The sequence below is a fragment of the Pezoporus flaviventris genome, unplaced genomic scaffold, assembly GCF_033815535.1.
Source record: "Pezoporus flaviventris isolate CSIRO_AGI_PZ_B2104156 unplaced genomic scaffold, CSIRO_AGI_Pfla_v1 ptg000049l, whole genome shotgun sequence".
Classification (NCBI taxonomy): Eukaryota; Metazoa; Chordata; class Aves; order Psittaciformes; family Psittacidae; genus Pezoporus; species Pezoporus flaviventris.
In genome coordinates this window covers 2,295,831-2,318,684 of record NW_026892597.1, presented here as the reverse complement: position 1 = coordinate 2,318,684, position 22,854 = coordinate 2,295,831, and the positions used below count along the sequence as shown (strand labels likewise).

Genomic DNA, 22,854 nt, shown 5'->3' with positions numbered 1-22,854 from the left:
TGAAATGACGGATTTCATGTCTTAATCGGAAAGCTGTTATTGTAGCTATACATCACAAAGCTGTACACTTATGGGTCTCAAGGTAAGTGATTTCTCAGTATGTCATGTTGTCACTTAGAAAAACAGGAAAAATTTTCTTTTGTGCTTAAAGAAACCTTTGCTTATGAAAATGTGGTATTTATGAATGCACAGTTGCAATTAATAAATAGGCAAGACTAAGAAAAATAACTGCACTAAGTAACTTACAGACATTAACATCATCCTGTGCTCAGACTATATAGTTAAGGAGAGCAGCACAGCTCTCAGGCAAGTTCTTTCTGAGCATGGACACTTTCCTCTGGCATAAGCATATCAAAACCAGACTGGAGTACAGGCTGTAAGGAACAGCATCTCCTCAGCAGTGTTTTAGAGAGCACTACTGAACACAGATGTGCATCCAGAAACATTATGACCTACTCACGCTCTCTATCCCTGGGTCTCAAAACACACCATGCCACTCTTTTACAACCAGGAGCAGGCAAATGCCCACTGCCCAGGGTTGCTCAGTGCCTTGCGGCAGCGCTGACAGCAAAGGGGGGCCTCCATCCATGGCCTGAGCTGTTATTGAGGCCACAGAAAGCCTGAGGCCAAGCACAGCACTGCTTCTCCTTGGGCACATCCCAAGCAGGGTTGAGAAGGTGGGAACCAAATGGGAAGAAAACAGTTGTGAAACATGCAATCCTGCAAATCCCCCTGAAATCAATGAGAATCTGGCCACTGGCTATGTTGAGGGCAGCAGCAGGACCCAGCCATGGCCTGGAATTACAATTAACTAGTTAAATCTTCCCCTCTCCCTTTTTTTCCAGGGTACATCTCCCCATATGTAAATATAACTTCATTAGAGAAAACACAGCAGAGGAACCCAAAACCTTCGCAAAGGCACCTTCCTCAGCTTTAGAGCCTCAAAAGTCATCTTTTCAACAATAATAACACAACCCATTTGCATTCTTGTCAAAGCTGTGTGACGTCTGCATGAGAGAAAACAAGCCAGCCAAGAGTCTATTCCTGGCAAAAAATATTGCAAGGAAATTAGATTAACCTGGGTGGAATTCTATCTGGGAATTTGGAATCTGTCGTGGTGATTAAGTCATCATTTCTGTCAGATTACTCGAATCACCTGTCAAATATGATTCCACAACCCCATCTGTAACTTGGCATCCTTGTTATTCAGTCGATGTTACCTTCTGTATACAAAACAAACACCAAACAAGGAGGTGTGTGCAGCCTAGCATTTAGCAGAGTCATTAGCTGTGATTACTATTGTGTGCTTGCACATTGTACAAGGTGATCAGCTTATGGCTTGTTGTATTTAGTCAGGGGATGCTTCGAATCAGGTGTAATCTTAAGCGTTCTTAAGTAATCTTAAGTGATTGGTGAATGGGGAAGAGATGTCTCCAGGCATGGCTGAGCATGGGATCGGCATGCTCTGAAGCACCACTGCCTTGCCTTACATCTCACTTATATATATTTGGTGGAAAGGCTTTTGGGCACCTGCTTTCCATTCATTTTCTGAAGAGAAATGGGCACTCAGCTGATCTAGGTAGGCTAAAGACTTCCTGCAAGCAGTAATTTCTGCAAGTGAAGCAAGGTTTGTAGGCCAAGGCAGTCAACGCTCTAAATGATCCATCTCAGTTGGTTCAGTGAGAGGTATTTTGTTACCTATGTGAGTATGTTTGTCTTACAGAGGACTCGGGTGATTAAAAAGCAGGAAATGCCTTTCAGTGAAGATGAAGGAGCTGACGGGCTCAATTTGCTGCAGCTGTTGTGAGTCTGTGAAATGTGGGTGCCCTCAGTGCCTCTGAAACTCTGACCACGTAATTAGACTATGAGGAAAATAATTATTTTATGGCCCATTGAAAAAACACCTTCATACACTGTTACTACATCCATTAGCGGCTTTTATTCTCCATTCCTGCTGTGGCAGACTGCATGTGCCTTGTTCCTGTCATTCCTCATGCCTTGAAGAAAGAAAACCACTTGGCAAGAAAGGAGCCCAAATGTACCTAAACCTTCCCACAGCTCAGTATGTCAGCTGAAGACCATCTCCTGAAAGTCCTCCAAAGTTAAGCAGAGTGTGACTTTACACCATGGGAGTCTGGGGGATGTGTGTGGAGGATGTTATCTGTGACTCCTCACCCCTTGCCATTCCTCTCATTGTCTTGCTGCAACCCTCTAAAGCCATTAGTAGATTTCTAGAGCTCGTAGCCCTCTTCAGACCTGTCCCGTTCCTCTCTTCCCTGTCATCTGCTGCGGCTCTAGGTTTCTAGCCATGCTCCTGCTCAGTTTGTCCCTTACCTGTCACCCTTGCAGACAGCATCATAAGGAAACACAACAGAGAATTGAGCTAAACCTTCCCCCAAGCAAAGGGTAAATTTGAAGAACTTGGGTTATTCGGGTAACATCCAAACCAAACTAACTGCAGTAGGATTAAATGATGACAGCTTGCATGTATCTTGTCATCTATAGTACGCTGGGACTTGCTTCTTGCTAGCATTAATCATTGTTGAAGCCAAAGGGGATTTCTTTCACAGTCTGTACATTTCAGAATTGCAAAATGGCAGGAGAGGATGTGGGAGAGAGAAGAAATGTCAGACCTTAATAAAATCCTAATAATCTTCTTGGGGGAAGAATAAGTGGTAAAAATTTACTTTCTTTGCCTGACTCTGGTCTGGGAATGAATTTAAAGTTTTCTCCAAGCTCCTGATCCAATTAGTGAGTGCAGCTTAATTAGAGCACGTAGTCCAAGGAAAAGAAGAACCCAAATCTCTACTTGCCAGGTCCCTTAACACCTTCACTGAGTCTGGAAGTCAGGAAGGAATGTACTGACCTACCAAAAGAATGGGGAAGAAGAAAATATGGTCCTTAAGCACCAGAGAATGAAATGATTTTCACTGTCTTCAGAGATCATTGTTTTTCTGGACGACCTAATGATGAGACCCCTCTACACACACCCCCCCCCAGCCCCTTGTTTCAGCTTTCAGCTATCAGGTTTCTCAGTAGAATCCTTTTAAATGTTATTTCTCACATCACTTTAATGCCAACTGGTTTTGCTTTTTTAAACCCTTGTGACTCACAAGTAATACAAGTTTCCCAGCAGTGAAAGAGGTGTATTTTCCTATTGAAAAGAACTGTTTAGAATGACTTCTCTAGGGTCAAACTAACTTAAATTACACAGTCAATATCTGGCTATAGCTTCAGTGAACTTCTCCAGGAACTGGGGACAGTTTCTGAGGCCAAATACTAGTGAATAAAAGAGGCAAGGGACCACTCTCTGGTTCTTAAGAGAAGTGATGTGGCACAGCTTCCATTTTCACAGCTATACTTCACCTTCCTCTTAAAGCAGGATGCCCTCGTCCATCCATACTGCTTAGGGGGACCAGTATCTATTCAATTTATTCCCCCAAATATGCCCAGACACTGGACAGGAAAGTGTTAACTGGCACTGAGACCAGTGTTGTGGTCCTACTTGCTTTACTGGTGCAGGCAGGGCTTTGGATTCCCATTCTCGGTTTAAGTCATTTACCTTAGTTTATCCACAGGTAAAAGGAGGACAAATGCCCATCCATCACATAGACTCTCACAAATAAATGCAAAGCAGTAGCTGTAGCTGCCTGAGCGATGGCATAGTCAGAAGATTGTTTGCTGTCATCCTTTCATAAATCCCAATTTAAGGGATTTAAACCGTGTTAGGTATTCATACAATTTTAGTAGTAGAGGAATGTGGTCTGTTACTTGGCATCCTAGATTACCATCAGACATATATACATGCATATGCTGGAGAGAGAGAGAAAAGGAGAGAGCGAAGAAGGAAGGGAGAAAAGCAGAGGAAAATGAATATTGCTGGTGGATGCCAAATATAGTTCATGCAGTAATGCGTAACATCATTATTTTCTATTTAGAGCACAGAAACAAGCATATAGCTTGCTTAAAACAAGTTGTTTCTTTTACCAGATAACGCAGGAACTGCTGAAATTCAATGACTATTGGAAGCTTTCCAGCTCAGTCATTTGCAATCCTCTACACTCCGTGTTTTAAATTCAAGTTAAATTGAACATTAGCTTGAGAGACTAAAACCAATGCGTTTTAAAATAATAATAATAATAATAATAATAATAATAATAATAATAATAATAATAATAATATTCCAGCGATTCCTTCCACAGGCAGCCCTGCATCCTGCTGTTCCTCCCATACATTTACTAATTAGGCTATAACACGCCGTCTCCTTTAGAAGTGGTACCCTGATATAGAAATGAAAAAGTTGGCTGTCTTAGAAGTGACGACTTTGCTTCCTAATGTACAAATAAGTACTGCTGCTCTGTTAGCAGTTCTACTCCATTTATTTAATTCCTTCATTTCTCACCACCCACACAAATGGCAACAACTCCAGGACACACTTGAGCCAAACGGAGCCGAGATAAGGAAGCAGAGGTAGTACCAAAATTTCTCTCTTCCAAATCACACGGAAACCAGAGTGATTAACTAGCTTCTCTTCAAACAAATGAGCCTTTACAGAACCTATTGAATCCTAAAAATAGACATTCAGTGGGCTTCTATATCTTGTTGGGAATAATGCCTTGGGGATATTTTGTATCATCCATTCTTACAAAGCAAATCCATTAGACATCCGAGCAAAACATCAGATATTATTTTAACAGCAAGAGTTATCCATCTCATCTGCAGCAGCAATAACTTTTGTTGACATTTTGCCAATTGAAATTTGCACGCCAAAGTGTTCATTTCCCCCCCCCCCTTGCATTAAAATGATAAGGCGCAGAAAGACAACAAAACTCCCCATGACATTAATTGACTGAGTTTTAACACCCATTCAAGGTAACTGCGAGGAGCAAAAATCACTGCCCACATTTCTGAGTGGAAAATGAAGGGCACTGAAGCGTCAACTTGCCCAGCCTCATGTGGGGAGGCACGGCATGGCCCACAGTGACTATCCGACCGGAGGCAGGTGAGCTGTCCGCACCGCAGCAAAACCCGAGTTCCTCATGCTCTAATTGATTTCTCCTTCCGACACCATTGTAAGGTGCTTACTGCTGCTATCTCTTTCTAGCAGAAAGGAAAGACAAGGAGGGAAAAAAGGCACAGAGGCTAGACATGATTTATCTGGGGTTATTCCACGACCAAAGCCAAGTCTCTCAAGCCAACATCTTGTAGTTTTATCACCAGGTGTAGGTAAGGCATTAATGAGCTGGTGTACTCCACACAAGCAGGTTTTGTTTTACAACACTACTCCCTAGATACCCTACTCAAGATGTAACGTAAGAACCTGAAGCAGACATCCAGGATAGCTGGAGGAACCAAATGCCAGTGAAGCTGTTGTGGGTTGGGGATCTCAGCTAATAATTAACGCAGCCTTGTGCCTGGGTGGATTTGCTGAGCATGACCTATGATGCCAAGACTCAATTCCCAGCATGACACAAGCTTTACAGTCAATGTCCCACTGGACATGACTCAAGTGTTCTGAAGCCGTGTTTTCTTCCGTCTCCCCAGTTGGGTGTTGGTTTCCAGAAGTCAACAGGAGGTTCAGACTTAAAAAGGAGTACTTTTCCTTCAAATCTAAGAGCACTTCCCCCATACTAACATTTGGAAAACAGAGCTAGAGCAAAGCCAAAACATGCTACCTATTATCTCATCTTCCATGAAGTCTTTCCGCCTACCATGGGAATGAAACAGAGGTCCCTTAACTATCCCAGATGGGGGAGGCAGCAAAGCACAGGCTTGTGCTTACTTTAGTGGTCTGAAGAGGCATATTTCACATTTCCTCAACAAAAATAAAATCCCCTGCTTAGGAAGCACCGGCTCCTGAGGGCATGCTCAGGGAAGTTTGCCCTTCTCATTTATCACTTCAGAATCTGTGAAGACTCAACATAATATTCCCATCTTAATAAACCCTCCCTGCTGCCAAACAGAAAACTTCAAGTAGCTCACGCTGCGGGCACCATTTTCAGGCGCTCATGTTTGAGCCTGGGCCACATGAACCCCTCCCTTTCTACATAAATCGCTCTGATATCACATCAACATCTAGGATGACTTTTAGAAACCTGTGAGGAAAACAAAGCAATCCTCTACCCCCTTCTTCTCCTCCTCGGAACACAATATTAAACAAAAATAAAGTAAGCTCTCTTTAGGCTGCTAATGACTGTGAATAAACTGGGTTTAAATGAAAGGCTTTTAAAAACATGCAATGGCTTTTGTAATGCAAAACACAAACTCGCTGTGACTGAGGGCATGGCTACCAGGATATTAAATGCTTGCTTTGCAAGCCCCTTTGCTATTTTAAGATATATGCTGTTCTGCGCTTGCATGTACTGTCTCCTCTGTGAACTGTGCTCTGGGAAAACACCACGTGATTATGCTCAGCAATATCCTTTACCTTTGCCAAGCTGAAATTAAGGAAGTAACCCTTTAAATGGAATGACTAGCGACAGAAACATTTCATAGAATCATAGCATAGTTAGGGCTGGAAAGGACCTTAAGATCATCCAGTTCCAGCCCCCTGCCATGGGCAGGGACACCTCACACTAAACCATGTCACCCAAGGCTCTGTCCAACCCGGCCTTAGGGGCTCCTCTGTTTCTTTACAATGTTATCTCATCTACACTTATCTTCTCCATTTTGGGGCTTCACTCAATAGAGAAAAAACAGCTTCAACCACTCCTTCAATTTCACATCACAGATTTTTCTGTTCATTTACCAAGTAGATCTTAGCCCCTGACTATGCTTTCCTGCCTTTCTGAAATGTTGCCTGACTCTTTTTGCAGCACGGAAGGTCACCTTGATCCAACAACGCACTTGGTCCCCTCTTCTGAGAGAAAGTAGAGTCTATCATCAGGTACAAAACTCAAATTCTAGGCTATGGGATTTCATTTTTTTTTTTAAAGTTCTTTTTGGAAAGCTGTCATATTTGCATTACAATGTACCAGCAAGAACATCCAGCTAAAAAAGTGTGATTGAGGTAAGTCTAAAATAAACCCCAAAAGCATCAAAATTATAACTTCTATCAAAATTCTACCTTTTAAATTAGACCAAAGCGTACAATTTAAACAAAGAGTTGGCACTGATGATGTGGGGCTGCTGCTGTTTTCACTTAGCAAAGGTGTAGAGCAGTTCTGAGTCCAGAATACAAGTCTTGATCCGTAATTCCCACCCTTCCAGCAGTCAGGCAGGCAGTCAAATTCCTCCCTGCTACCAAACACAGACTAATCCCCAGCTACTTGTCAACAGCATGCCCCTCTAAATATTGCAGGGAATAGCCAAAGCGTTCAGGTAGAAAAGGGTTTTTGAATGAAGATGTCAAAAATCCTCCTTGCCTGACTGTGATCAGCTGGGTAAGCAGTACAGTTTTATTGTTTAACCAGCAGAGCCATAATATGTTACGCCAAATGAGGATATGGCTCATAAATTCTATTTAAGCTCTCCATGAGCTGAAGTTACAGGAATTTTCCACAACTATCCAGTATCAGCATCCAAATAAAAGCTCCCGGTGTTATGCCAATACTCTGCAGTGGCGAAATAATCTGGCTGTGGAAAGAGAATGAAAAAAAAAGATAGCTTGATATTTGATCCACCTATGAAAACAGAATGTTATTGCAGTCTCCAGCCACAACCATACACGAACAGGCACTGTCCACATGAAAAGATGACCCTCTAGATGTGTATACGCACAATTACAAAGAGCAGCCGCAATCACATTAAGTAACCATGTAATTTTTAACCACCCCTTGTATGAACTCATTCTCTTTAAGGTTGTTTTTTGTTCGCATCTCTGTAGCTGATGTACTTTGCCAGTGTTTTGTTTGGGAGGAGGGAAGTATTTTTTATTCATACTAAACATGCAATATACATTTATGATGCTAATCTGAAGGAATTCTAATGTATTTAAATTCATTGGTTGGGAAGTTAAACAAACAAGGAAAAACATGGACAACATTAGCAGAAACGTATATTTTTTGAAGAATGAGTCAGTTCCAGCTGGCGGTGGTATCTGGACTGAGCTGTGATTAAGCTTTCATTAGTAAAAGGGACAGTATCAGGAACAGGAAGGCCAAAATCAACCTGCCTCCACCCATCTGTAAAGCTCTCAACTAACACCTGACCCCAAATATGAACCTTAATGCATTTTTTCCACAGACTGGGCCCCCTGATTCTCTTGAAAAAGCACCATCATGGTTCCTGTAGGCACTGTAAATGCCAGTATGTGGAAAGTTGCCTTCTCTTACTTATTCCTTATATTGCTATCCTACTCATTTAGAAGTTTTCTCTGTGCTGTGCCCCGTGAATAACATCTTTATGCACAACTTGCCTAAAGGTCAAAGAAATCTCTTTGCAGAGATGGCTTCAGGTGGAACAGCTGGAGGCCACCCGGAGCTATCAGCAAGGTCCTCTGATAAAACCAACTGAGCGAAAAGCTCTTACATCATTCATCCTACCTGCTCCAAAGGGAGCATTTGGAGCTACGGGAAGTCTTGAACTCCTGGTTTCTTGGCGTATGCTATTTATTCTGAGCAGGGCTAATGCAGCCTGAGGGCTGCTGCAGCTTCAGTGAAGGCAGCAGAAGGCAACGAAAGCACAGGGGAGGACGGCATGGGTGCAGAAAAGACATTTTCACCAAGTCACACCCTCTATTTTTGGCTGTCACATCAACAGCGAGGAAGACAAGTGCCAGACGTGAGAGCTGTTAGCTATCAGGACACTTCTAAACTGGGATAAACCCTTGTTGTTCTTTGCAAAGTGAATAGGGTCACAAGAGGCAAGCGACACGCCTGCCTGAGCAACCCTCAGAGCCATCCAGACCTAAGTGTGTAAGCACAGCATTTAAACTGACTGTAGCCCTTACTTACCAATGTCTTTATTTTTGGGTTAATCATATATTTTTGTACAAATAGGAGGATTCTATATTCATGCAAGCATAGCAAATTCTTTCACTTCTTAGTAACTGCAGAAATGAGAGATGACAAAATCCAGTAGTTCATCTCGAATGACTTAATGCCACTACAGGATTACTGCCTATCACATATTTTCTAATCCTTTCCTACCTCAAATGCCTGTAAGGACTGGGATTTACCTTTGTTTCCTTTAGAAGATTATTCTAATTGGGCAGATACTGTTTTTTCCTGATACTTGATCTAAGTTTTATTTATGATGGTAGATCCTCAGCTCTGTGCACAATCAAAAAGAATTCCCATTTGTCAACAGTATTTGGGCAGTGCTTGTCCCTGGAGGAAATAAATGCATCGTCTACATCCATGCTGCTGTGGTGAGGGTACTCCCACAAAGGCATTTATCGTCTCTGTATTCCTCACAATATTGGAAATGAACATACTGTATAATAACACAGCATATTTTCCTCTAAGGTATCCTCATGAATTGGCCACAAAATAGCATTAGTTGCTCTCTGGCAGATACTTGCTCAAGTGGTGGCCTGGAACACAGACTCCCTTCAGTCATTTGAGCCATTCGCAGCTGAATAGAAATACAAAGGTATCACATACCTCGCATCCCTGCATGAGGCTGTAATCCCATTGAAAGATCCTGGTGGCAGTAAGGAACACGGGAGCGTTTTGTTTATTTTCACAGTGGAATTACAAGCTTCACTTATGGAGGTGCCTAGCTTTCAGTTCATACAATCCCAGAATGTTTTGGGTTGGAAGGGACCTTAAAGCTCATCCAATTCCAACGCCCTATCACGGGCAGGGACACCTTCTATTAGACTAGGTTGCTCAAAGTTGTTCTTAGTTTAAAATTAATCTTACCCTCTGATTAGTATCTTATTTTCCACAATCTTATTCCACCCAGAATCCTAAATTCTCTATCTTGAAAACAGTCATAAGGCTCTATTCATACTTTCTTAAAGATCATTACAGACTTCCAATTATTCCTTTCAGACATCAGCTTCTTTCTGTTTTTTCCCCTCTCTGTTTTTTCCTTGTGTTTCTCTTTCAGAAGAGAAAATTTCCACTCCCTGCAACTTGTAATGGCTGCAAGTGGGATTGGGTGAGCATTCGTAGAATGAATGACAGAGGCAATGTATTCATGAGATTCCCTGATACACTGCAAATTCCATTTGCAAAGAAGCAAAGTTGCTTATTCTAACCCCTGCTTGAGCATCCCCCCCTCCTCCTGCGACGGGAGATAGCCCATCTCTGAGCTACAATGGGCGAGAGCTGGGATTGACTGCAGACTGCTTTAATGCCACTCTTAATGACAACTTGTGAAGATTAGGAAGTTGTCAGAATCAGATATCAGCAAAAGCTCCAGCTTGCTTTGTGAAGCCAGTCTGAATTAATTAATGGGTAGCTTTCCTTTGATATCGCTTTGATATTTGGCTGCAGCTGGATAAAAATCAACCACAAAGGAACTACATTTTGTTTACCACTGCTTAAGACTCTGTTTAGTTCAATGGTGGGGTTTTTTTTTCAGTTTTTGCTTTTTTAACTTCCCTGGCACAAGCAACAGAAAAGGGCTTTCGCTAATAATGGAGTTATGGTGGCATGTTTTTCAATGACTGCTTCTCTCCACTCCCGGAGATATTCAGGTTACATTCTGGGAGCAAAGCCATTACTGATTTCAGCAAAGCCACAAGTGAAAAAATGGGCCAGTCCAAAAGTAAGGCAAACATTAGCTTTGCCCATCCTGGTACTGCTTTTCCCATTAAAAGGTATATAACACTTTAATGATATTTGCTCTCTGTTTCAGAGGGTGCTGATCACTTGCTCCATACACTAACAGAATGAAATACAAGCTCTGCCATCAGGGGTCTTCTTTAACTTTTCAGGTTGGGAATTCAGTGTCCCTACAGGTTTTGGATGTCTACCATGACAATCAGTTGAACACATCTGTACCCCAGAGAGGTACCTGCACCCAAATGAATCCAAAGTATTTCTAGCAGCCCCAGCGACCCCACTGGCAAGAGGAGAAAGGATTGCTCTGCACACCACAGGGGAAGAGCAGACAAAGTGGCTCCGCCAACTAAGCTGATGAAGATGATAATTTCTTCTGGACAAAGAGCAAAAAAATCAATTATCTCTCTGGGTCTGCAAAGAGCATTTTTAATTAGGCAGAATATAATTGCCAAAGTGTGTTACTAGAGCAGGAGGCTCAATCAAGCTGCCCCGTTTCACCTGGTTTTCCAGGACATATTATGGGGTTTCTAATGACCACAAACAAGTCAGGACTTAGGTTTTTCTCTCTCATCATGTATGTTGTCACATATAAACAGCATGGTGCATCTCAACAGCATGGTTCATTACCTGATTGAGATGGAAGAAAGCTAGCTAGGGATTCCTCAGCTTCCTGCACCACCACAGGAGTACAAACACTAAATGAGACATCACTGCATCCCTTCGATAGCAATGCACAGAGCCACAGACCACGCAACAGAAGTCTTTGAAAGAAGCAGCACAGCTGATAGGGCTGGACACAATGGCAGAAGACTGCTGAACAAACAATCTCTCTGCTATAAACGTGCCATGAAGCCCAGCCTCTTCAGTAATAACATAACTCAAACCCATGGGCGCCAAACAATGCTGTTGAGGCAGGTAAATGGCATCCAAGGGCATCTCTAATGATGTTGCTTCCTGATGCCTGCAACATTGTTTATGATTTGCCTTTCTAATTTCACTATTGTAGGAATAGTCAGGCAGCTAGGAAGGCTCCCTGAACTAGTTTTTCATTACAAAGACAATTTTAATAGCTTGTGTCATGGTGCTAATGAGGCTGACTGAAGCACCTGTACTTTCTGTTCCAGATAGCAGAAAACAGCTAACACCAGCAGCAGGATAAATAGCTGCTTAAGAGAGTGCCTGGGCTATTATCCTTAGCTAAGCATCCCACCTAAATCTTGGTGAGCTTTGCAATACCCTAGAGTACTCCAGCGATGGCCTCTCAATTGTGTTCCATTTTCCATCCTGAAGCACACAGCAAATGGTTCTCCAGTCAGTGATTTCTGGGTACCCAGCTAGGAAGTGATATCCTGTGAACAGATCCTCCAGCCTCGCTGAGTAAGATGTTCTAAGTTGGATGCTGAATTCTGGAGGCACTTTGCAAAGTGATGACCTCAACTGTCCGGAGTTATGGAAATCAGAAGTCACACACCAGAACAGTTCGGCCTTTTGGGGATGGGCTTCACAGTAGGGAATTTTTCTGCGGTTAAGCCAGAATTTTGCATTACTTAGTTTCCATCCCAATGTTGTTATACTGCAAAAAATGTACCCTGAACTACTCCAAAAGAGCTATCTAAAAAATCCAGTGTGCATCTAACTGCATTTGCAGCTGGGCTAATGAGCTCCTGGCTTTTCAGCAGACCTGCTACATCAGGGAAAAGCAACAGTCTGATAGGAGCATCTGGGATCTGAAACAGCTCACTGATGTCCATACCCCATGCAGCTCTATACCCTCCTGACATATTCCAGGGGTTAGGCTGTGGCATCATCCTCCCCTGAGTAAGGTAGATCGATGCTTAGCCTCCTTCTCCCAGTGTTCCAGGTCAATAGATCTTCCTGTACTTCCCTGTTCTTAGAGAGCATCTTCCAAACATTTCAAGCTTTACCAAATAATAAAAATACTTATTAGAGCACTGACTCATATTCTGATAGCACAATTCTTGAGTCACTGCCCTCAGTACTAGGCAACCAAGTGCTTTTGCTTGATTTCTTTCAACCCCATGAGAGTTTAGTATTTTCATACACAATGGAACAGCTTCAAGAGGAGAAAGAGTGACCTCCAATCTCAACCAAGTCCAGTGGTGAAGGATCTGTAAGGTCAATTTAAATTAAATCCTTATAACAAACAAGCCAGAGAGGACATGAACTGCATTCTCCTGCATGCCAGAAAGCTATCCTAATGGTCAGGCTGTACAGGAAGGTGAATCTGCCCCCCTTCTTCATTGAGAGAAAGGGACAATATAATTCTGAATTGAATTCAATTTAAAGAAGTTATTTTCACTGTCAATATTCCCCTCTCCCTACACCTGCACAACAACCATCACTCCACCATTAAGCTGCAAGCTCTGCTACTTACAGGGATTTCACTGGGCTCCTGAGTCCCTTTTTACAGTTGTTCAGTTGGTGATCTGTTCTGTCTTTCACACAATGGTAGGTGCAAAGCCAACCTTCCTACTAAGGTACCTGAATTTAGTGCAAATACTGATTTTTCATTTAAGTGGCAAAGTTATGGCAACTTGTATTGAGGTGGCAGAGGTGTATTTGCATAATAAAAACCCACTTCGGAGCTGGAATATGTATCATTAAGTGGTTCCATTTGCATAATATTTTGAAGAAAGAAATGGGCCAGATTCACTTTCTTAACATCATTCAATGTCTTGTAGCTCAATTCCTAGGAATAGGCGCACCCTGGGAATCCTCCACTTTCCCATCTGGTTATTTTTATCCTTTAAGCAGTTCTAGACTTTTTGGATCCTTCATTAAACAGCATTTGGCCATGCTATATGGGTACTGAATTAGTTTAATTTGTCATCATAAATCAATCACTGCAATCCCTTAACTAACTTAATTGCTCTTTGAATTCCCTTTCTGTTTGTCAAAATCTCTCAAAGTCACTGATATATCATATTCAGGCTATTATTCAAGTCATATTGGATGATTACCTCTTTATTACAGGTAATTTTTACATAATGTTCATAAAGTACTGACAACTCATAAGGCCTAAAGCAGAGAAGGGAACTGGATATTAAAGCGTTACCCCAGAAAGGAGTGTACCGGGATATTCATTAGAAACTAGCTCATGATGTAAAGTGAAAATCAGACATGTATTTGCTTCTTTGCTCCTTGTTCAAATGGTATTTTATCAGAAAGTGAATGTGGATTCATAGTAAGGCGTCACGGACGCAGATTATTCTGAAGGTTAAATAACCTGCTAAACCGATTCAGCACAGTGCTGAGATTTCTCTCCCATGTTACAACGCCTTAAGCCCCATACCCCCGAGGGGCCATGGTGATTCCTTGTGATACATGTGATAACAACACCATGGCACGTAGCAAGACCGAGTGGGTTTTACACTAACGTGAAGCCTGAGGTGGTCTGTGGAGCCAAGGGGGAGCCCCAAAGCAGACTGGCATCATGATGATGACTGTCAGCTTGGTGTAGGGCAGAACAAACCCTACGGTGAACGGGTACCAAAGAGAAGAATGATAATAGAATCATAGAATGGTTTGGGTTGGAAGGGACCTCCAAAGCTCGTCTAGTCCAACCTGATCTCCAACTAGATCAGGTTGCTCGATGGTGCATCCACCGTCTCTCTGGGCAACCTGTGCCAGGATTTTACCACCCTCATTGGAAAGAATTTTTCCTCACATCCAGCCTGAACCTCCCCTCATTTAGTTTAAAACCATCACTCCTTGTCCTGTTGCAAAAGGCCCTGCTAAAAAAGTCTCTTCCCCATCTTTCTTATGGGCCCCTTTTAAGCACTGAAAAGCCATAATGAGGTCTCCCTGGAGCCTTCTCTTCTCCAGGCTGAACAACCCCAACTCTCTCAGCCTGACTCCACAGGAGAGAAGCTTCTGATCATTTCTTTGGCCCTCCTTTGATCCAAGTTCCTCTTTAAAACTCAGTTTTTCATACTCTACACCCCTAAATGGACCCTGAAGTTTCCTTCCAGCCAGCACATGATACTTAAGGAAAAGTATCCTCTAAGACAGTCCTGTTTCCCTATCACGGAAATAACATCCAATGAAACCAGCAGTAATTCTTTTAATGTACAAACTGAAAAATCTTTCCCTCGACAACATGTGGCACAAAGGAAGCCATGAGTGTTTTGCAAGATGGATCTTACAAACTCCTCCTTGCTGTTAAAAGGTTTAAGAGCCGTCTCAAAACTGCATTTCTCCATTGTTAGATTCTTAATTAAATTGATTCATACAGCTAATGTCCTAATTTCGTGCCAGAACTTCAATACAAAGGGTTTGCTGCTACTTGGAACAGTATATCCTATTTGAAGTAAGAACTGCATAAACCATTAATCATTAAAAGCATAGGAATGCTAAGGCTTAAACAGTGTGGGCTGTAAATTATTTTTTGTGATAATCTTAGCTATGAGGATATATGCAAAAATATACATATAGGCAACAAATAATTGCTGCCATGTCAGATCAATCTCACTTCAAACGCAGAACAAAGACTCCAAAGAGGCAGATTTTAGGTGTTGATTTTACAAATGGGTTCCCATCGATTCCGGACTTCAAACAGCTTCTGCATGAAATTAAAGATGTATTTATTTGTCTATTTGTCTCCAAGAATCCAACCAACATATAGTGCTCTTGTGTAACCTATCTGCACTTAACTCTTGCCAGGAAATCCTACAAGATGCATTAGTTAGAAAAACAGAGCACATTCTGGTTTTAAACTAATGCATGTTAAAACTAAAACAAACAAAAAATGCCAGTGCCATGAAGGCAGCTAAAGCAGTCCCTGCATAGAGCTCTTTGAGATTTGCCCTCTATACAGAAGCCAATTTTCACTAAGCAGCAAATTAGAGCACAGGGGAACTAAGATTATTACATCTAAGTGAAGGTACGGAATACATTTAGATGGGTGGAATTTATTGGATTATTTTGTTTAGGGAATAGAAGTTAAACACCACTAACAAAGCCATGAGATCCTTAATGAAGATGAGACTAGTTAAAGGCCTCAGTTCTACATCTCATCCCAAGGAAGCACATTTCTAAGATCATTATTACATTCAATTTGAGGTTTTCCCTTTCCTCCCTTCAGCCTTTTAAAACAAAATCCAAACAAACATTCAAAGAAAAGCTGACTGGAAGCTGAATAATACAAACCACATCCCTATGAGTTAGGTTATGAGCTATGTGCTTGCGTGCTGTATCTGAAAAGACACATCTGGAAATTCACGTTGTTCATTTACAAGGCATAAAAGCTACTTGTGATGCCAGCACCAAGCAAACAGAACTGTCCCTACTGCGTGGATATGTATTATATATATCAATATGCCTGTATTTCTCAAACACTGTGTATCTTCTCTGCCTAGCAGCAATCCTACCATAACAAGCGACATCTAAATACATTTTGGGGGAAAGATAAAAGCTCCATTGTATGACAAGGAATATTATGACTAACAGAGAGATTATACTAATCATGAGGAAAAAGACAATGTTTGATCCTACTTATGCTGAAAGTTTTTAAAAGTGTAAAAAAAAAATAATCTTTTAAATGAATTTTATCCTCAGGAAAATGATTAAAACCAGAAAAGCCTTGAGATGTCAGCTGGTGACATGCTTTTCTTCTTTATCTTTCTTTTTTGTTGTTGTCGCTGTGAAAAAAACACGTATCTGAGAGAATACAGCAAAGTGCATCATTAACTTCTTATTAATTTTATAATACAAAGGCAATTCAGTTAAAATAGTGGTGCTGCAACTTTAAATTACAGAACTAGCTTGGTATTTAATGAGAGATTTAGCACAGCGGGGTTTCTGTTAAATTAAGTTGTGCCTTCACATCACAGTGGGAAAACAGGTGTATATTGGTTTAGAATTATGGAAATGTTGACTAATTCCAAGGCTTGTAATCAAACAGCAAGGCACCCTGCAATATTTTCTTCCAAGATTCTGTATTAATCATTTATGTCTGGTCTTATTTTCTTCATGTCCACTAAAAGGGTGCAGCTCAAAGGAGCAGATAAAGCACTCGTGTTTTTATACCTCCCTTAAGGATGAGGCCCATGCAAAAAAGTCGATGTAGAAACAGAACACTGCAGGCTTTGATTAAATACCTACCTAAATTAAACTGGATGTGCAGTATCACAAGGGGGATAAATTTCACACTAAACCCTCACTTTTTTGGCTTCACCAGTGCTGATCCAAAACCTGCTTACCAAGGCACGTGAAGCAAGTCTGCATGCAAGAAATGAAGATACTAACAGACAAAATAATCTGGCTTGTATGATTTAAGGAACACAGATGTATTTTCCTCCATGCTACTGCAGCAGTACGGGTTATACATGTGTGCAGGTAAAATGCAGGTGAGTTTCAATCACTGCAGCACCCCTGCAGCCCCCTGCATCCGCCTCTGCCATCGTTCCTTACCTTGCAGTAATAAATCACCTGCTTTTGCCTTGGATTTTCTTCCTGGGCTAATTAAGGATGCCTCTTATCTGACGCATGGTGGTATTATAGTAAAAGTGGAAGGCAGGGATTCTTTTGTTTCCAGCAGACACCTTATTACAGAGCCTCCTACATACCATATCTTGCAGGCTGACACTGGATGCCCAAATGAACCTGATCCAAATTCATCCCTCGTTGTAACTCTGCCAGAAGATTGCCTCCATTTGCCCTGAGACTGTTTCACATGTGGATATATCCACTGCTGATTCCTGCTCTTCCAGTGAAAGCTGCTTAGCAGGCAAGGGCTAACGACATGGAAATTGCTAAACTTCATACCAGGAGAATCCTGTATGAATTGAAGGGTTTGCAGCACATGCGCCACAACTTTAAAGTGTGCTGAAATGAAGTTATTTTGGGAACACACAGATGCAGCATAGCAGTATCACCATATACACTGAATGCAGCATACAGCACATGCAAAATACAGGAATATGGAATCTGTCGCATAATATGTGCTGAATCATTCTCGAAGAGAAGCAATGAACCTGTATTTGAGTTGCTTCTCTTTGTTAGAAGTGTCCCTTTAAGAAGGTGGTATAACAACTTATCTCAAAGGAAAATCTTCACATCTCTGGCAGTATCAGGAATATTTTTAAAGCCCAGGCCCCAGAGACACGGGAATGTAATTTTCCTATTTCCTTAAAGGATAAGTTTGTAACCTCACAGTCAGGATAGAAAATCACAGCCTGCAAAAGTAAGTTTTAAATGACAAAGAGCTAGAGACACATGAGGAAGTCAGGGAAGGAGTCTGCCTCTCTGAATCGCCCACTGGGACAACTGAGATCACCCAAAACACAGCAGCCAGCTCGAGGGCCTCAGGGAAGAGCAGAGCAAACAAAAGGACCCTCTCTGCTTCCAAGGGCAGTGATGTGGTAGAGCTTCAGGGTAGGGTCCCATAGCCTACCTGGACCCAGGGATGCTGGCTCCAGCAGCCTGGGACCACTTCCACTTAAGTGTCCACTCTACCCAGCCACTCAGCACGACCATTTGACTCAAAGCAGTTTGGACAGCAATTACACGACGAGTTGGGTTAAGTAAGCATAATACTAGCTGAACCAGGTTAGAGAACATTCATCGAAGGGCTCAGCATTTTCTGGCAGTGGGGATGGAAACCAACAAGTGGGGTTGCAGAGCCAGAAGATTCAACCTGAGCTCTGAAGAGGTCTCAAAGGGAATTGTCCCTCAGAGCATTCCTGTCTCTCTGAGGATGGCACATCCACCCTCTACACCCTCAAAAGATGAGCCTGCCGCTTGTAAGGCCTCAACACCGTCCTTTGCAAGGGGCAGCTGCTGGAAAACAAGGCTTGAATCTGAAGTGCCACAATTTTTCTTTCATTTGTTTGTAGCTGGCCTACCTCTGCAGAATTCCTACTGCCTCTTCCAGCACTTTCACGAGTGAATGTCTCCCATTTTACCTTGGTGAATTAGCAGGACTCACGGGGATATATCCAACATACTTGTCTACCTTGGTCATTTTCATGACAGATGAGGTGGCTTTTCTAACGGGAGCTGTATAAAGTGAGCTGGCCAGATGTGAATTTTTCGAACACATAGCGCCCAATTGCACACAGAGGACATAGGAACTAAGGGAGATATTGGTCATGTAACTGTCAGTCCAGCCAATGTTCTATTTATTTATGCAGTGCTCTATATATGCATTTATTTTTGTGGCTGTAACCACACACTCCAACCATACTGTTGAACACTTCCCCTACATCAACAGGGAATATCCCCCATCCCTTATATTTTTCCTTTCCCATCCCCAAAGTATTTGACTATGTTCAGTAAAATAAACGAATACATTGGAACAAGAACATTTCAGAGTTCCATCATGCTATTACCAGTGATATACTTCTTTTTACCCTGTAACTTACATCTGTAGGATAACACAAGCTACAGTCTGTACAACACAACTACAATTGTTTCAACCACCGGTGTGAGGTGTCATTGAGCACAGGTTGCTGAGGAGAGGTGGGGACAGGAAACAGGATGACACTGCAAGCAGCTACGTGGTGCCACTCTTTAGGGTACCCTGATGTGCAGCCGCCACACCAACACAGTCAGGTTGTTTAGAAACCATGTGGATAAAGGCTGCATTTAACAGAGTTGGCTGTATTTTGTCTTTTCCTCTTCTCTCCCTTCTCAGGTGGAGAAGGGAGGTGTTTTCCTGCCATATGTTTTTTCCCCCCTCTTCCTCCCCCTTAAATAAAGAAAGAATTGAATGCACACTGTGTTTCAGTAACTGCCTCGAGTCAGCAGGAATCAGCACTGTTTCCAGCCTAGGGACTTTCTACAGAAGAGCAACTGCCTTTTGAGATGATGCCATTGCTACAGGACTGGCACTGTTACAGGAGAGACCATCAGGTTAGCCACCCTCCCTTGAAGAGATCAAGGTCATGTAGGGCACCAAGCAGCATCTTGAGCAAAAGGGATATTTTTTTGCTGGCAATAAAATAATTAGAATCAAAAAGCAAATGTACTCACCCCAGGTAAAGTTTTAATATTGTGCAGTGCATTCTGTGCCTCAAGAGCAGCTTTTCTGGTATAAAATGTTACGAAACAACAACCTATAGAGAGAAATGAAAAGCTTTCAGAAATTAGTGAGTATGATTTGTGAGAGTACAATAGGGAGGGACAAAAAACAGCGGTTGAAAAACACATTATGAAAGCTGGAAATGCGAATTATCATGAGTCTGCTTGAATGACATGAATAAAAGAAAGCTTTTATGGTTTAAAATAAAATGTCACCCCCTGTGCATTGCATCTATAGCACACCTACATTGTTAGTGAACTGCAATCACTTAGAAATTGTTAACCAAAATCCAATTGGCTTTGTACAGTATAAATAAGGTTCTATTTTTCTGAAGGCTCCCCATTATATTTTGAATATAAGCAACAGGGTAAGCTCAAGCAGCAGGAATTCATTGTTGCACCCCAGACAGAAAATCAGGTTAAAGCAGGACCTTATTTATGGAGCCTTATATGTAAGAGCTACAGTTTGTTCCTTCTATGTGAAAACAGGTAGGACACTCATCTCAGTTACAGAGGGAAAAATAAGCTACAGGAGAATTCACCACTGGTGGGGTAGTGGAGGCTGCTGATGCTTGACAGCGTAAGTGAGGCTCTGCTCCCCCTGCATCTGTCTTAACTTCAGCAGGACAGTTTTGGTTGCCTTAATCCTATAGTTTTCCCTTTGGAAGTGTGGTCCAACCAGGTTGTCTGTGGGACCAAACACACATTGCTGCTGCTTTCTCCACTGCAAACATTTAAAGTTACTCCTCCCACAGGACATACAATCCAGGCAGATCAACACCAGCCCCAGGGCAGGACAGGGCTCACAAGTAGATTCCCAGGGAAGAGCCAGAACATGACAGGCATGAGACTAAGAAGCAAGGACCAGGATCTGACTTGCTGCAATCTGTTTCTAGGCATGAACAGGGCATGTGCAGAGAGCTTACTACAGGGGGACCTTGCATCCATGTTGAATGTATGATGCTTAACACAGTATCCCAGCTTGTGATTTCAACTTTACTTTTAAAAAGCACCTCTCACATGCTTGTATACATAAACCTGAGACTGCAGGTATATATACATAAGGAAAATTCATGCTTAAATAGTTCCCACCCAGCACAGCAGATCAGGGACGTATGACCACCCTTGGAGTTGCAACTCTGTCCATAGAGGAAATACAGCAGAGCTGAATGCAGCCCTTGTCCCATAGACCCTGCTTTGGAGCCATGTCACATTAAGAAGAGACCCCAAACCTCTTACAGAGCAACGGGGATGCAGAGAGGAAAAACATGCTGGGTAATGCTAGTTGGGAGGCAGAAGTGGCTACTGAAGTAAAAACCTGCTTCATGTCAAACAAAATGATGCAGATTTTACTGATGAACCAGAAAACAAGGCTATTCTCTTAATCACAGACAGAGATTTGTTACGACTCCAGAGAAATTCAAAATCAAACAGTTTTGACAGAAGAATCCCTGACTCCCAAACCTTGGTGTTCCCTCAAAGTATAACCCAAACAAAATGATCTGTCCTCTGGGCAATGAGCAAAGATGGTGCATCAGCTCCCTAATGTTGACTAAGGTGAAACACCACATCCCACCTGGTGTGCCTGCTTGTGTTCAACCTCGCAGCATCCCCAGAATAGCACAGGAGGCCCGGGAGAAAGCACAGATAGCTAGCAAACATTTAGAGTAACGGTATGGAGGTGGCTATACCACACTTTGGAAGGAAGGGCTGAATCCAGAACACCCCTTCACCGCCTCTTGTTTGGCTCAAGCTGTGCATTGCACTGTGAACACCCCCTATGGCTTTGCAGCCAGGGCAGCGACGACAGTTACCTTTACAACAAGCAAAGGTAATCATGTATTCCCAGCTGGCATACAGTGAGTTTATCCGTAATGCAGAAAAGCACTTGGATGCAATACAATACACAGGCAGGCAGGTAATGCTGAGAGAAACAGTTTTCATCTTGCCAACAGGTTCCTTAAAATTTCACAGTTTACAATAGAGATGGTTTAATAATTGTTTCAGTGAGCTGAACGCTGTTTGGCAGAGACAAGCATTACAGACAGCCACAGCCTGCTATGATTCACGCTTCCTGTGTTTCTAAATCTCCTATTCCACTGGAAAAGTCTGAAAATTTGAATTATTTTACTCCAGAATGAAAACAGGAAATAAATCCGAGTTTAGGACATTTAATAGCGCCGTGTTTTCTATCCTGCCAGCCGGCTCCAAAGTCAATCTTCTATTGTTTCTTCATTTGGCTTGTTAGCTTTTTAGCATAAAGATTTTTAACCAGGAGAGAGGGTTCAGGGGGGAAGATATCAAGCGACAGTCATGACTTTGTGATTGTGATGTCCTCTACCATGGGTCCAGAGAGTTCATTTTATATTCCAGCGCTGTGGGTTTATTCCAATAAGACGTTTGAAATCTACTGGTTTATCATTCTTGGCACTACCTGAAAGAACTGCACTTGAAAGATGAATACGCTGTAAAATACCCTTTAACTAGTCATTTTTGGGAAGTAATAGCGCAGGAGAGGAAAATGTCTCTGTGAATGAGGGATGGGAGGAAACAGTAGCTTAATGGGAAACACGCAGATGTTCCAAGCAGGTCCCTGGACCCTGACAAAAATGGAGACTTCTAAGCTCACAGACCAACAAATCTGAAAAAACACATGGATAAAACCTTTCTCTGGACTCATTTTGCTTGTATCTTCCTACAAAAACAAGCCCAAACAAGACCCACAGCAAAGCTAGAGATAGCTTGCTGTGGTTTGAAGAGAGTATCGGCACCAGTTGTGGACACCTGATTCTGAAGCTATCTGCTAAAGAGGTCAGGGATGGGCTAAAAAAAGAAAATCACAACACAGAAGAACAGAAAAGGCAAAAGTGCAGAGGGCCCAAAGGAAACACTTATAGCTCAGGTTATAGACTTCCCAAAGGTGCCTGCTGCCAAGTGACACAAACCACTGCAGCCCCGATGGGTCAGCTTTGAAGATGCGTTCAGTGTATAATCTCTTTGGCCCAGTACTACATCCCATAGACAAAAGTACCAAATTCAGCCCGTTCTGCAGAAATCCTGGAAGGGAAGATGCCTGTGTAAGAGGACAGGGCTAATATGTGCTTTAAGACTGGTAGCTGGATGCTGCTGAAAGACA

At 42.3% G+C, this 22,854-nt stretch overlaps 1 protein-coding gene across 14 annotated transcripts in view; it reads right to left on the bottom strand.

Moving 5' to 3' along the window:
• Positions 1 to 22,854, bottom strand: part of CELF2 (CUGBP Elav-like family member 2) — a 563,629-nt gene that overhangs the window by 79,999 nt on the left and 460,776 nt on the right. For all 14 annotated transcript variants that reach the window (XM_061468608.1, XM_061468599.1, XM_061468594.1 and 11 more), the window contains one exon: positions 19,671 to 19,753. In XM_061468608.1, the coding sequence (XP_061324592.1) occupies positions 19,671 to 19,753 (83 nt within the window). The remainder of the gene's footprint in view (positions 1 to 19,670; positions 19,754 to 22,854) is intronic.